At 36.9% G+C, this 14,962-nt stretch overlaps 1 protein-coding gene across 2 annotated transcripts in view; it reads left to right on the forward strand.

Moving 5' to 3' along the window:
* The window catches only part of ZNF326 (zinc finger protein 326), a 33,349-nt gene that overhangs the window by 11,743 nt on the left and 6,644 nt on the right, over nucleotides 1-14,962 (forward strand). Inside the window, exons 2-8 of one of the 2 annotated variants that reach the window (XM_019501581.1) lie at nucleotides 1,731-1,863; nucleotides 3,738-4,143; nucleotides 6,949-7,147; nucleotides 10,828-10,942; nucleotides 11,984-12,131; nucleotides 12,504-12,603; nucleotides 14,170-14,300. In XM_019501581.1, coding sequence (XP_019357126.1) covers nucleotides 1,731-1,863; nucleotides 3,738-4,143; nucleotides 6,949-7,147; nucleotides 10,828-10,942; nucleotides 11,984-12,131; nucleotides 12,504-12,603; nucleotides 14,170-14,300 — 1,232 coding nt within the window. Of the gene's footprint in view, nucleotides 1-1,730; nucleotides 1,864-3,737; nucleotides 4,144-6,948; nucleotides 7,148-10,827; nucleotides 10,943-11,983; nucleotides 12,132-12,503; nucleotides 12,604-14,169; nucleotides 14,301-14,962 lie in introns of those variants that run through there. The other variant, XM_019501582.1, reaches the window with a different exon arrangement.

Below are 14,962 nucleotides of genomic sequence, written 5' to 3' on the forward strand. Positions count from 1 at the left end.
CCCCCCCCCCCCCCCAAGAACCCCCAGAATTGGAAAGAGGCAGTGAGGAAGAGGGGGGAGAGACCAAAATAGAAATAGTAGATGAGACTCCATAGGGAGGAGAAATGGAGATGGAGGGAAGCAGAATCTGTAATAAAGGCTGCATGAGAGAGAACAAGACAAAATGGAAGGGGAGGAGGGAACAGCAGAGAGGATCAAAAGACATGGAGGTGAGGGAGGGGAAGAAGGAAGAAACCTGGCAGACAACAGAAGTGGAGAAGGAGCAAGGAGAAGGAAAAGAACAAAAGGAAGAAAGTGCAGGGACAGAAAGTCAGGGGAAAAAAACCTGATAAAGAGGAGGCAAGTTGGAGTCAGAGCCGGAGAGCAGCTTCCTGTCATTAACTTCCCTGGGCTCCAGCCCAGAGTAGAGAGCAGGAGGGGATAGGAAGAGGAGGGAAAATGGAAGCCTTCCCAGCTGCAAAAGCGGCTAGGCAGCTTGCAGGAGCAGCGTGGGGGGAGGGGGGCAGGAGTTGACCATGACAAGCACTGGCACAGATGATCCTTAAAGCGACAGGCACATTCCGTTTTACCCAAGCAGAATTGCATTGGTTATAGCTTCAATTAATGTCAGAAGTGTCATATCAAGGAAAAGATTGGGGCAGACTGAACCAATGTTAAATCAAGTAAAGTGGTATACTGGAGGAGAGGGATTATAACTTTTATAATCCTGGGTTTATAGAAGACAACATCAGTGGCAGACTGCAATGAATGACTATCAGTCTGGGGAGCAGAATGAGAAGTTTTCAGTGTATATGTAGCACCAGTATGGGAGGGGAAGAAGGCTCTGCTTAGAAAGCTAGCAGTTTATACGGTTGGAGGGAGACTGCTGATAATAGTGGGAGACTTGAATTGCATAATAAAGCAGGTGACAGAACAGGAGGAGGAGGAGATGGAACTTTAAACAGTTCACCCAAATAGTTAACCAGTGTAATTAAAGAAGAGTCACTAAGAGATCTGTTGGCAGGGGAGAAAGTTTTCACTAGAACTGACCCCAGGGGTAAGAAACAACCTAGAATTGACTTTGTATCAGAATAAGTAGAGATAAGGAAGAAAGAAACCACATGTGAAGCATTTAGTGATCACTGACTGCTGAGTCTTGGTAAGAGCCCCATAAGGCGAAGGAGAGGGTGGAAGTTAAATGTGCATTACAAGATGAGGAGATATGTCAAGCATTCATGAGACAATATGAGGGGGTAGAGAACACTGAAGAAATATTTTAAGAGCACCAGAGAATGGTGGATGATGGTGAAGAAGAGGATGGGAGAATTCTTCAGGAAGGATGGCTGAAACTCAGGGGAAAATAATGAAAGAGCTAAGAGCTACAAAGTGATGCAGAAGCTGCTGAAGGAAGCAGCAGAAGGAAGACAGTTACGAGAAGAACTAGAAGAAAGCAAGAGATAAAAAGCTGGTTTAAAGATGAGAGAGAAAATGTTTTTAGTACAAGCACTCTGGGTTTTGTAGGTCTTTGGTGAAGACACCAAACAATTCTAAGTTCACCATTTCCCATACTAAGCCATTCCAACATTTAACCGTTCTCAGTGCTATAAGAATTGCAATTTACTATAAGATCAAATTTCTCAAACTTCAACTACCAGCCACAGGATATTTTTATGCTTTTGTCAGCAAGACTAATATTGAAAGACTGGGGTGTTGTTTTAATCACCACCACCAATTTTTTTGGTTCTTTTTAGACATGGACCGTGATTATGGACATGGAGCCTATGGTGGCCCAAGACCCATGGACTCTTACTTAAACCAGTCATATGGGATGGATAGTCATGGAGGAGGTGGCGGCAGTGGAGGAGGAGGTGGTGGCGGCAACAGGTAAAATAATGATTCAGTTGTCTCAATAATTTAATAAATCAATATTATTTTTTTTCAACTTAAGTGTTCCTTAGGCATGTTGTGTGATTATATGGGCTTTCTTTCTGTAAGTTTTGTGTAAGAAAAACTGGAAAACGTTATGTTGTAACAGCTCAATTATCCAAACAATTACTATTTTTTGTGGATAATTCTGGCAGTTGTATGATAACCTGCTTCTTTGAATCAAACTGTATGAGGATTTCTTTGTATCTAGTAACTTTACTAGTGTGTAACTGATCAGTAAATTTACATTGGCATAATTTAATATTTCTGACATTGCAGTCCCTAACTAAAATGGCTTTAATTGGTTCAGTGCTTAAGACTGAATCTATCAACATTCCATTTTCAAGGAACATTTAGGGTACGTGTTCTTTAATTCTAATTATAAATTGCAAGAATACTCACTGATATTGTTATTTACAGTCATGTCCAGATTATTTTATTGGCAGGTACTAATTGCACCCAAATTATGTGTATGTTCTGGGATATTCAGGAAAGTTGGTCCAAAAATAATATTTCTGGTATGGTGGTTTTGCAAATAAGTTCAGGTTTTAGTACATTAAACAAATTAGCTTTCTTCTCAGAGGAGTGTTTCTTTATGAGAGAAAATAACATCCAGCAGTTTAAATTTTCTTCTAGTTTTGTCCTCTTTTGCATACTTTCATCCTTGTCTGGCCATAGCAGAACTACTGTACAATAACTGTATGTAGCCATTGCAGTGCCACTGGGCAAGGGCAGAAGAGGCTAGAGAAAATGTTGAAGTTTTTTAAAGAGATGGTTGATAAATATTTTGCACAATTAAAATGTGCATACAGGCCCAGGAATGAGATGTACCTACCATTTAGTAATCTGTATATGATTAAGGTTGACCAGTTCCTTGAACATTAAAATGTGTCTTGCCTCATTACTATTGTGCATGAATTGTTTCTGTATATAGTTTCATTTTCTGTGTAGTTTGGGGTCTTCTGAGGCTAACTTCCTTTACAATGAAGGAATTCTTGTTATCTTAGACAAGGGTAGTAATTTGAGTCTGTTTTATTAGTTTGTATTCTGTTAGTAAAAGGGCTGACTTTCCCAATTTCTGCTGAACTGTCCTGTTTTAATCTTGTGGGGGAGACTAATGAGCTTCCCTTCCTAGTATAGTTATGGATGTCAATGAGTCCTTTTCCCTGCCCTTTTCTTCCTTTCAAAAACTCCGGAAGCAAAACAGGCCCCTAGTAAATAACTAAAGTTGTTACTTATCACTCTACCTTGAGTTTCCCATGGACTATGTCCATGTGCAGTGTGTACTTTGTACAGCTTTTTCAAATCCTGAAGTTGCCAGACTTAATGTCTGCAAGCAAAGGATGGGTGCATGTTAATCATGGGGTGCATAAGAATCACCTCTTCATAAAGACTAAATATATTTTGTCCTGTTTTCCCATTGAAAAACTAAACCACCTTTTAAATGCTTTTCAACTGTTAAAATGTTAGGTATGACCTTGATGAAGGAATAGTCTGACTAGCCTGTAAACATCTGCAGGTGATTATTTTCCTGAGACTAGGGCTGGGCTCAAATAACATTTAGTAAATGATGCTGAGAAATTTAATTTAACAAAGTTCAGGCCTATTGAACTTTAGAATTCTTTTTTACAGAAAGTGACACAGATAGCTTTCTATCTGGTCACAAGTTGAATTGCCCAGCCCTAATCAAGATAAACAATAACACAACTGTACAAACCAATATAGTATAAATTAATTTTAGTTGATAAATGTCAACTGATAACTTGTCTTTTGAAATGTATAACACTGGTAAGCTTACTTTTTTTTTTTTCCTCACTGTGCAACTCTTCCAGGTTTGGACCTTATGAGTCTTACGACTCCGGGTCTTCTCTGGGTGGGCGAGATCTATACAGATCTGGCTATGGTTATAATGAACCCGAACAAAGCCGCTTCGGAGGTAGTTATGGTGGTCGATTTGACAGCTCCTACCGGAATAGCCTTGACTCTTTCGGAGGTAGAAACCAGGGCGGGTCTAGCTGGGAAGCACCTTACTCACGTTCAAAATTGAGGCCTGGGTTTATGGAGGACAGAGGAAGAGAGAGTTACTCTTCCTACAGCAGTTTTTCTTCACCCCATATGAAGCCTGCACCTGTAGGCTCTCGGGGGAGAGGAACGCCTGCTTATCCTGAAAGTGGATTTGGAAGCAGAAACTATGATGCTTTTGGAGGACCATCAACAGGCAGAGGCCGAGGCCGAGGAGTAAGTACAGAATCTTTTCAGATTCTTTTCACTAGTCACTCTTTTAAACCCTTTCAAGACCACAGCTTCAAAATGAGTACTCTGTTTGTCACAGTGTACTTTTGACCAAACATACTAACACAGTTGATAATCCTGTTAATCCCTTTGAAGTTGACTTTAAGTAGTACCCAGTCCCTCTGTTCTTGAAAGTAAAGAGCAATACAAGATTAGCTGATGGGGTTGTGTTACAAAATCTCTCCTTTTGTTTGAAAGGTGAAGATAAAAGTAATAGGTTTGGTCTAAAAGGGGTTAAAAGGAATTGCATTTTTCCTTGTGAACGCTAGCATCTTTGCAGGTGGGAAAATTCTTAAATAATTATAAAAGGTTAATTGGAACCCTTTTGAGCTTTTCAGTAGGTTAAAGGTGCAATGTATAAATAAAAATAAAACTGAGGCTATGAATACCATAGAGCAATTCTTTCCACTAATGTGGATAGGTGACATTTTAGCTAAATCTTTATTAAATACACATGTTACCAAACATGAAGTCTTCTTTTTAACTTAGCTTTTACTCCATCTTGTATCTGGGGGGAAGGAAATACCAAAGGTAGGTGGCAAACAGCTCTATAGAGGCTTTCCTTAAATTTTAAAGCATGGTTAAAGGGACATAATCAGCATTAAATCAGCTTAAAATTAGTTTTGGATACTATACCTGCTCTTACCACCTATGTCAGTGTTTTACTTGCACATTTGCCTGTTTTAATGGTGTTCATGCATACATGTGTATATACATATATAAACACATATATGAGCCTTTTAAACAGGAAACAGTGAAACTGACAATACAGAAAGTACTAAAGCTGAAAAGTTAAGAAAAAGATTTTTATGTTTTTCAGTTTGTTTAGTGTTAGGTGTTACACATAAGAGAAGAATCCAGAGGAGTGATTTTAAGTTGAGGATGTCCCTTTAACTAAGTTTTATAATCCCATTTTTTGATTTTTAATAAAATAGTTCAGCTGTTGAGTATTTTTGTGCCTTAGATGTAACTTACCACTTTTTAAAATTCATAAGCATACGATGTTTCTGTAGGAAGTAATTCTGTATTATAACTTTATGTAGCTTGTTTTCTTTAAAGTGTAGATAAGGGTAATTTTTATTAGGTCTTCTAAATACTTAATTGTGTGTGTGGTTTTCCTTATTTCTTTTTTTGTTTGTTCGTTTGTAAAATTTTATTTTGCAGCTTTAAATAATTTTAATTGTATAGCCAAAGTTAGCTCAAAAAATCTGCACATAGCTATGGGCTAACATGTAGCTGTAATTAGCAGATCTTCTAATCTTCTTATCCCTTGGTTGATGAACTGAAAGTGTTAGGTTTTTAAGCTCAAATATGTTCCTTTTAGAACTTTTTTAGAGATGAAAGTTCTGTTCAGAATTTTAATGGAGTACTTTTAGCTGATTGATTTTCCTTAAAAAATAATGCTTTCAGTTTCTGTTTCATAAATAAAGGGTTATATAAAACTAAACTTACCATTTTAAAATGCATTGCACCTTTAATAGATGATGGAAATACTGCTTATTAAAACCTGTTAAGCACTTGGAAACACTATTTGTTCAAGTGCATATTTCATATCATATTTATGTTTGTGTAATATGAATACATCTTAGATAGTTTAATAACACTACATTGATAAATAAACTAAATTTTACTTGGTTTTATGCATGAATCTTCAGGGCTTTTTAAAAAATAAGCTTGTCTACCCAATAGTTGTACTGTATTCCAGCCTTGTATGATTAGAAATGAGTATGTGCTCACACCCACACAGTATTTTTATCTTGAATAGAAAAATTGGTTTTGTTTTCACGTTAACACAAGTATTTCTGCTTACCTGGTGTGTACACACAGTCAGATGGGTTATCTCTCCTTCCCTCTCTGTTAATGAAGTAGATGAACAAATAGGAAATCAATTCTATGCTTTTCGTAGCTCCTTTGGTTCTCTCTCTTCAGATTACTCCAGTACCTGTTGGCTCCAGGGAGGTTATATCTATAAATGCATGTCTTTAGACATGTGTACTATTATACAGTATTTTAGAGACAGGAAGGAAATTGTGTTCCAATACAGTTCTTGAATCCAATTTCTGCCACTTTTTGCTCTTTATTTTTTTAATTATTCTGCTCCAACTATGGACATTAAAAAAAAATCCTAAATTCTTTTAGTTCAGTGCCACAGATGCTTTTGTCAGGATGAAGTAAACAAAGGAGATTGGTCACAAGTCCATGTTCTGCATAGAAAAACTTCCTCTAGCTGTGCTTTAAAAACATGTCTTACTAGTCAGCATCCTACCTAGATTTTCAGTTTACCTTCACTACACAGGAAAATCTTCAGACTCATCTGTATCTTTCCTGCCTCAAGCCAGCAAAGGAGGATTCTTTACAAGCTTTTGTTTGAGTTGTAGAAAAACTCAGCTGGCTTTTTTCCCCCAGAAAAACAGAACTAGCAAGTAGAGAATCTGAAGAGAAGGAACCGGGATGTTGTATTGAGATAAACTCTGATAAACATGATTCTCATCTGGACTAAGGATTGTGAATAAGCAGAAACCCACTTCATATGTACTTGGCCACCCCCAGCCCCCCCACACACACCACCAAGTATTACCAGAGTAATTTTGTTAACACGTGTAAACTAGAAGCTTTAGTTATCTGCCTTTTACTCCAGAATGCACATTTTACTCATTTACAAATTGTTTTAGGCTTTGGCATTTAGTAATATTGTTTTGTTTCTGTTGATTTTGTATACCAATACCTTTTCTTGATTTCACACGTTTCCAGCCTATGGGAGACTTTGGAGGCATGCATAGACCCGGAATTGTTGTTGACTATCATAATAAACCCAGTTCTGTAGCATTTGCTGCAAGAGGAATAAAGAGGAAAATGATTCCACAGCCATATAACAAACCTGGTGGGACATTTATCAAGAAACCCAAACTGACAAAACCTATTATGAAGATGAACACGAAAAATCTACCTAGTAAGTAATTTAAATGAAAAATAAATCAATACTGGCACTAATTATTTTTCTTATTTTGAATTAAGAAAGACATTTATTATACTTTGCAATTCTTCATTTTTTCCTATTGGGGTAACACATATAGTAACACTGTTAAAGAACTTGCTGTTGACAAGGTGAAAAGTTTAGGTAGGAGCTAGAAAAACTCCAGAAAAATGTAGTCACTTTGGTGAACTGATGTGTTTTTGATCATGGGTAGTTAGAATTGCATGTGGACAGAAGATGATTTACTTTAACTTTTTGCAGCTAATTTTTTGTTTGATTTCCTAGCACTTTCTTTGTGAAGATAGCTTACCCGGTGTTAATACATGCGTTGCTGCTGCATGAAATATAAACTGTAGAAGATTGCTGTGATTTTGGGGGGGTTTTTTGCTTAGAGACAAAGTTAGTTTTAAACCTCCATCATCCCAGGTAATTTCAGATTTGAGACTCTCTTAAAAGCCAACATTAAGTATAGCTGATACACAACAGCAATTTACTTTTTAACACTTTTTAAAACTTTCTGTGGTGACTTTTTAAAGACTCTGAAGTTGGAAAAATAGAATTTCTTGTCTCTTTATCTTTAAAATATGTTCCTGGTATAACAGTCCTCTGTAGGGAGAACTTCTGTGTTATGGATGCATCTCTGCCTGCTCAGATATTGTGTATTCAGTAATTTTGCTTGATAACTGCTGATATTTTATAGTATTTTGAACCTTAGTTATTGGGACTTGCCAAAATTTAAAACATTCATCCTTGCACAAGCCTGGGGAATGGAAACTTGGCTCCAGTTATTAATCTTATCACGATGTAGCAGTTCCTGTTGGGCGTCCCAACTATTTCTTGATAATTTTCAAGGTGTCTTTTTTAATTTTTTAAAAATGTAGTTGTAGTTGTTACCTGTCAACAAAGTTCCTTGCTCTTTACTATAGTAAAGCTGTATACTCTCTCACCACCTCTTTCACATACCGGAGGGGAACTCTTATTGGTGGTATAGAGAATAAAGAGGAAAGGGTGACCATTGAGGTGAGGAAACATGGAAAGTTATTAGGAAGTAAATGAGAAGCACAGAGGTTTCTCTAGATTGTAAAAGAAGAATTAATAAGAGAGTGACTGATGGGGAAGAATAGATTAAAGAGGAAGGAATAGAGGAAAAAAGACACTGAAAGGAGAAAAAATGTAAAGACAGTATGCATAGCATTTTGGTTAGCAAAACTTATTTTTATACTTGTTCCTTTTAACATTTTTTCGGGAAGACATCCCACAGCTTCAGTAATTCTGAAGTTACTGGAGAGAGAGGTAAAGACAGAGTTGTTAATGAGGCTTGAATGAAATATTTGGTTTTGTGGGCATATGAATTTAAGTGTCATGTAACTTAAGCTATATGCCCAGCAGTCAGTTTTCTTACTTCAAAACTTTAAATACTAGTTTGTACATGTTAGTCTGCTTTGCTAGTTTGGTATTTTTGATGGATTTACAATGTGTTACATAAATGCTGATTTCAGATGACACCTGCAAAATACGCTTAGTATGGTTCTAATTTTAAGTGTGTGAGGTAAATGCAGATTTTGAAGAAATTGCATGTGCAAACCATTTCCTTGACTTTCTTACATTTTCACTGACATCCTCCCACACTTTTAGCTGCTTTTATTTCTTGGAGTCTCTGAACAGCAGAGACTCCCCATGCTTGAAAGCTTGCCAAGAAATTTTTTTCCAACTACTCAGTTGGTCTAATAAAAGATATCACATCTACTCAAAGAACCTTGCCTGTAGAATGACCAAAAAACCTTTAAGTTTTATTTTTAAAGCTGTAGTCAGCAGTTTTACGATTGGGTAAGGAGCTACTGCATGAACACGGCTCATGCACTTCATGTGCCATCAGGCTTCTTTCATCAACTCTGATACATTTAGGTAGATTGCAGACTTCAATACTGAGCAGAGCAGCATAACATACAATGAGGGAGGATAAAAGAACAAGCAGAGAAAAGGATGATGGGGGGGATGGAGAGAATGGAGAAGGATGACTGAAAAAAAGACAGTAGGTAGAACATGTGCATTACGGAGTGCAGATGAGGAAAGCGAAAGGACAAGCATGCATGAAAAAGGTCAGTTTTCATGAAAGCAGAAACCAGTCTGGACTGGTTAGGAGCAGTCATTTATAAGTCATAAGGAAGCATCTGCCAAGATATGTAAAAATCCTGGCCCTGTATTCAGAACGGTCATGTTTTAGTCTGGCTTTTGCCAAAATGAGAATGATGGCACTACATGCAGTATTTATTTTACTTCATAGTCTTGAACACCTAAAATGAGACTTGGACAGGTATTCCCCAAATAATTACATACAGTGTCATTTAAATTGCCTTCTTGTTTACTATTCACAAAGGCATGAATGCTTGTTTGAAATAATAGTTGATAAACTGGGGTTTTACCAAACTAGTTCCTTTATACAGTTCATCCACTAACAAATTAATTACAATGGTCGGTGACCAGTGGTTGAGAATAAATTTAATCTCACACCATCTTCTGTTGGATTGAACATGATACTTTAGGCCCTTGTTAACTGTATCTTTTTCATGAGAAATGTATGGATTTGGCTTTATTAAGGTAATGAAACTGAAGCAGAGGATGCAATTGTGGATGAAAATTTTACAAAAGATGCCTCTGATGTTAGGTATCAGACTTAGGAAGCAAGTCTGTTCTGTTAGGTAAAACACTCTAGATTTTAGGGTGCCAGTCTAGCATTTGTGTGATGGTGGGCTTACCAAACAGATTCCATTGAATGTATGTTCTATAAAAGCAGTTGTATCCTTCATTTCATCATAAAGCGTTTTTACAAGCTTTAAAGGGAAAAAGCATTTTGCTTGGTGCTAAACAGGTTAAAGTTTAAAGAGAGAAGCCAGTTGTCTGATTTTGACAAACATTTGCCATTTTTGCTGTTTATATGCCCATCTTTTTAAATATTCTGATCATATCTGAATGTTTTACCTGTTTTTTTTTCTCTCTCTCTTTTGGTATTTTAGCCTTAGTCTTGCAGATTTTTTTTTAATGCCCTTCCATCACTTAAGTATTATTTGTTCTTCCAGTTGATCATCCTTATTTGTATTTAACATTTCATTGAATCTTAGGTGAGTTGACTTTTAAAGTCATGAACTGAGACCTGCTGTTAAGAACACAGTGGGTATAATTTGTGTAAACATTACTGAAACAGGAAATATTGAGGCTCAAACTAGGTTCTAAATCCATTTTCCATTAGGTGTCTTGGTATTATATATATGATCTGTCTGATAACAAGGAATGCTGGAATCGCTGAAAATTGTGTGGAGTGTGCAGTACAGGCTGTTAGTGTGCCATAATTTAGTACTCCTATAGCAACACATTTAAACACACCTAGTGAGGCTGTGTTTGCTGTATTCTGAATTTCCTCAGTCCAGACCCCTAAATTTACACTGAAATATATATAATATATATTGCTAAAATACTTGCATTGATTTTTGTTATGCAAAAAAACAAACCAACCTTATACACCATTGGCATATATTGCTTGAATTTATTCAGCACTGTGAAACTTGTTAACGAGAGGTAGGGGAAAATGAGCATTGCAATTTCTCCTGGGTGGATTTTGGAAATGTAAAATACTCCAACTCCTTTTACTGTGTGTGAAGATTCCAAGCCAGATGTCAGGAGCGAAGAGGAAGAAAAGCGACGAATTGAGGCAAGAAGAGAGAAACAAAGGCGAAGAAGGGAGAAAAACAGTGAAAAATATGGGGATGGATACAGGTTTGTACTGTTAATATTGTTTTTATTATGTAATATGTACTGCTCTTTCATTTGTAGTGTTTTGCTGTCCCTAGTATTCTTCAAGGAGAGCATCAAAGGATACAGACTACAATAGTGGGGGGTTTTTTAAACAGTTTTTGCTCGTAAGTTTTTTAAGATTTCATGACTGCTTGCTTTATCCCATATCAGGAAATTTCACTAACATTTGTGAAAGTATATGAGCATGCACCCATACTTCTGTGAGACCATCAGAAAATTAGTCAAGAATGGTACCAGTATTCCAGTACTACTCAACTACAGTTCAGTATTGTTCCAGTACCACACCACATTTTTGTAATTGAGTTAGTTGGATTTACATGCTGAACTGCATTCCTATACTATTGTTGCTGAGTTTTTTCAGCTTAGGACTTGATTTTATTTCATGCTTCTTATGGGTGTGTGAAAAGCACTGGTCTCCTGCTGTCAAATTTTCAGACCTATGGGGAGTCCTATAGGCTGGGTAGTGTGTGGCCAGTGGTCAGGGGTGGCATGGCATCTTGATCCCAGAGGGTGAGGATGCATCTGACTCGGGGCCAAGAGATTGAATGCCCCCTGATGTAGGGTTATCTATTTTCATATTTTTTTACTACTAGTATTTGTCTCTTACTGGCTGTAGCTTTCCTTGGCAATATGACATTTCATGACAGTACTGCTAAATAGCAATAGCAGTATTTAAATTAACCAGTATGTTTCACTGGCAGAATTTTGAGTAGGAATGTGGTCTATATGCTTGAAAAATCAAACCTCTAGCCTTAGTTACATCTGTTTGCTTCCTGCAGTTAATTTCATAAATGTAGGGTTTTTTATGTTAGATTTCATAAATAATTCCAGAAAAAGATGGCAAAGTATCCCACATTTAGTAGGGGAAGATAAGTGTAATCTGCTATTGGTGATTGCTTTTTTTCAAGCCCTCAGACCACCTTAGTGACCTTTGAAAAACACTAACTGACTTTTTAAGAAGCCTTCTTAAATAGTAATATGATATTGGATATTTTTTCCTAGAATGGCATTCACTTGTTCATTTTGTAAATTTCGAACATTTGAAGAAAAAGAAATTGAATCTCACCTGGAAAGTGCTGCCCATCAGGAAACATTGGACCATATCCAGAAACAAACCAAATTTGACAAAGTCGTGATGGAGTTTCTGCATGTAAGTCTTATGTTGGAGTTTAAAAATAAGCTGTACTATTTATTGTCTTCAGAACATGTTTATTTTTTCATTAAATTAATGCATTTTGAAAGGGTTTCCACATAAATGTAATCAAACAGAAAAGTAAGTTTAAAATACTTGAAAGTAACATTTAATCTAGATAGCTTTGCAACTAAATAAGCAATTATTGGAGTTAATCGCTATTAATGTCTCTTTTTCCAATAAAACTACTTTTTTCCCCAAATACTTAATAACAAATGCATGCACACCTAATCAACAGTAAGAATACCTGGGTAACAGAGTTTCAATTGTCTGACACAGGGTGAAGGAGTTCTACTTAGATGTTAACCTAGATTCATATCTTGCTTTCAGGAGTGCATGGTGAATAAATTCAAGAAGACAGCTATGCGCAAGCAACAGACCAGCAGTCAATCTGAAAATGTCCAAGCTGTTGAAAAAGATATAATGGAAGGCAAGTATTGCTCTTTGATTGAGAATGCATGCTCTGGGGATGCACGCAATTCACTCCTATTTGAAGTCCCTGATAAAGAGGTTGTATTGGAGTCTGTTTCAGCATAAACGTTTCAATAGATTTTATTGAGTCTCTCAAATCTGTCTTCTCCAAAAGCCAGTCTATTATTGGTTCTGCAGTCCTGGATTCCAGTGATTCTGTAGTGTTAATATCCTCAAACCTTCCAAAAAATGAGCTAAAAATATGATTTTCAGTTAGATTACCTGTGCTTGGCCATTAGGCAGCATAAAGGAGTTGTGATTATCCCAGCGTTTCTCCCAAGCTGTTTTCCTATCTTAAGCAGTGCATGCTTAGGACCCTCTTGAGGTGCCTGCATTTGCTTTGATAGGTGTGGCCATGGCTTAGCAAGAGCATACAGGAGGTGTTTCCAAAAATGTGGGCTGTAAATATTATTTTCTGTTGAATTACAGCTTACTTTTACTGACAACAGATACATTGTTATACTTATTATAACATGAGTACAGACAAACTGAGGAACACAAAGAAATTTAATGATGCCATGTTTTAGCTGCATGGTACAGTGATTTCAGCACACAAGCAGCCTAATTGCTAAGTTTATGGTGAAGAACGTGACAAACCATATTCGTTCTCAGACTTATATTGTAACAGGAACTAGAGAGACCTCTAAAATAACTTTGCTTTGGAAGCCTACACAAACTGGTCCCTTAGCTACCCTATGGACCAAAGTGCTGCTTCAGATCTCTGCTATTGCCTGCAATATCCTTGAAACTACCTTCCACCTACCCTACCAGTTTGTCTCCCTATTCTAGGGCTTGCAAAGAGATGGCATCCATTTATGGCTGCCCTTGCAGTGCCTACACTGGAAGGATGCTCCCTTGGCTACACTGACCCTTAAATTAAGTGTTAAGACCCAGAGCAGGGTACAGTTCTCACCCTTCCTCTTTTTGCTCTGTCATGTTTTAAGTCAGAACTGTAAGATCATTGGCTTAGCACTTGAAGTGGGTAAATTTAAAATGTTACAGAACATATTTCAAGCAGCTTAAATAAATTATCACAGGAGACTTAAATAAAAGTCATCCACTAAATGTCTTTGTTTTCTCAGTATATACAAAAATGCATTTTCATTAACTTGTAAATGAAAAATATTGACTGAGAGTTATAAATCTGTAAGTTGAATTGAAGTTATGCAGTTTTTCTGTGTGTCTGGAACTAGTGTTTTGTGGAGCAAAGTGCCAATTCATACCATTACTTCATTGATCAGTCCTATAGAAAATCCTTTTTTATCTTTATTTTTATTTTTCCCCCTTCATTTAAAAATAACTAGGGCCAGCAATATTAAACTGTTGGGTTTTCTTTAATATTTTAAGGACATGCTAAATTTAAAAAATAAGTTTGATTTATTCAGGATTATCCTTGCCTTCTCAGTAAGCACCAGTTCTTTAGTTTAGCTAATTTAATTAGCTAAATTTCTCCTTAAATGTCTGTTTTGATAGTCTTATTTGACATAGATTATGAATCTTATTCCTGTCTTTTTTTCTTTACTAGGTGTTACTGCTGATGACCACATGATGAAAGTAGAGACAGTTCATTGTAGTGCTTGTAGTGTGTATGTTCCTGCACTACACAGTTCCGTTCAACAGCACTTAAAATCTCCTGATCATGCAAAAGGAAAACAAGTATGATTTAACATACATTTGTAATTCCCAAATAGAAATTGTTTGTGGAATGCTGAAAGTATAGTCTTATCAAAAGTGAAAATAGAATGTGGGTTTCCTTCCCGTTATCATACCTCTAGTCCTTGTTAGGTGTTCTGTGATGGAATCTGAATATCTAAAGGGAGGGCAGAGTTCATTGTACTTTTAGGATTTGGTAGCCTCCCAGTAATTCAGTAAAAGATTTGGGCATTATGGAACATTCACCTTTAAATTCTGAATCACTGACGCATCTGTACTTTGACTAATAAGTATACACTGTGCTTCATAAATAGGTTACTTCTTAATAAGAGTATTCACACAAATATTAAGGGCCAGCATCAGAAATGATGCTCAGGGGCAATCAGCATGGATTTATTAGGGGGAGATCATGTCAGACCAACCTGATTGCCTTTTACGATCAGGTCACAAAGGCCATGGATGCAGGTGTCGTGGTGGATGTAGTCTTTCTGGACTTCAGCAAGGCCTTTGACACCGTCTCTCACCCCATCCTAGTTAAAAAACTAGGCGACTGTGGCATAGATGCCTACACAGTCAGATGGATTGCAGATTGGCTGAAGGGTCGCACTCAGAGGGTGGTGGTGGATGGGTCATACTCGACCTGGGGGGAGGTGGGTAGCGGAGTC

The sequence above is a fragment of the Gavialis gangeticus genome, unplaced genomic scaffold, assembly GCF_001723915.1.
Source record: "Gavialis gangeticus isolate Ggan-Ray unplaced genomic scaffold, GavGan_comp1, whole genome shotgun sequence".
Taxonomy (NCBI): domain Eukaryota; kingdom Metazoa; phylum Chordata; order Crocodylia; family Gavialidae; genus Gavialis; species Gavialis gangeticus.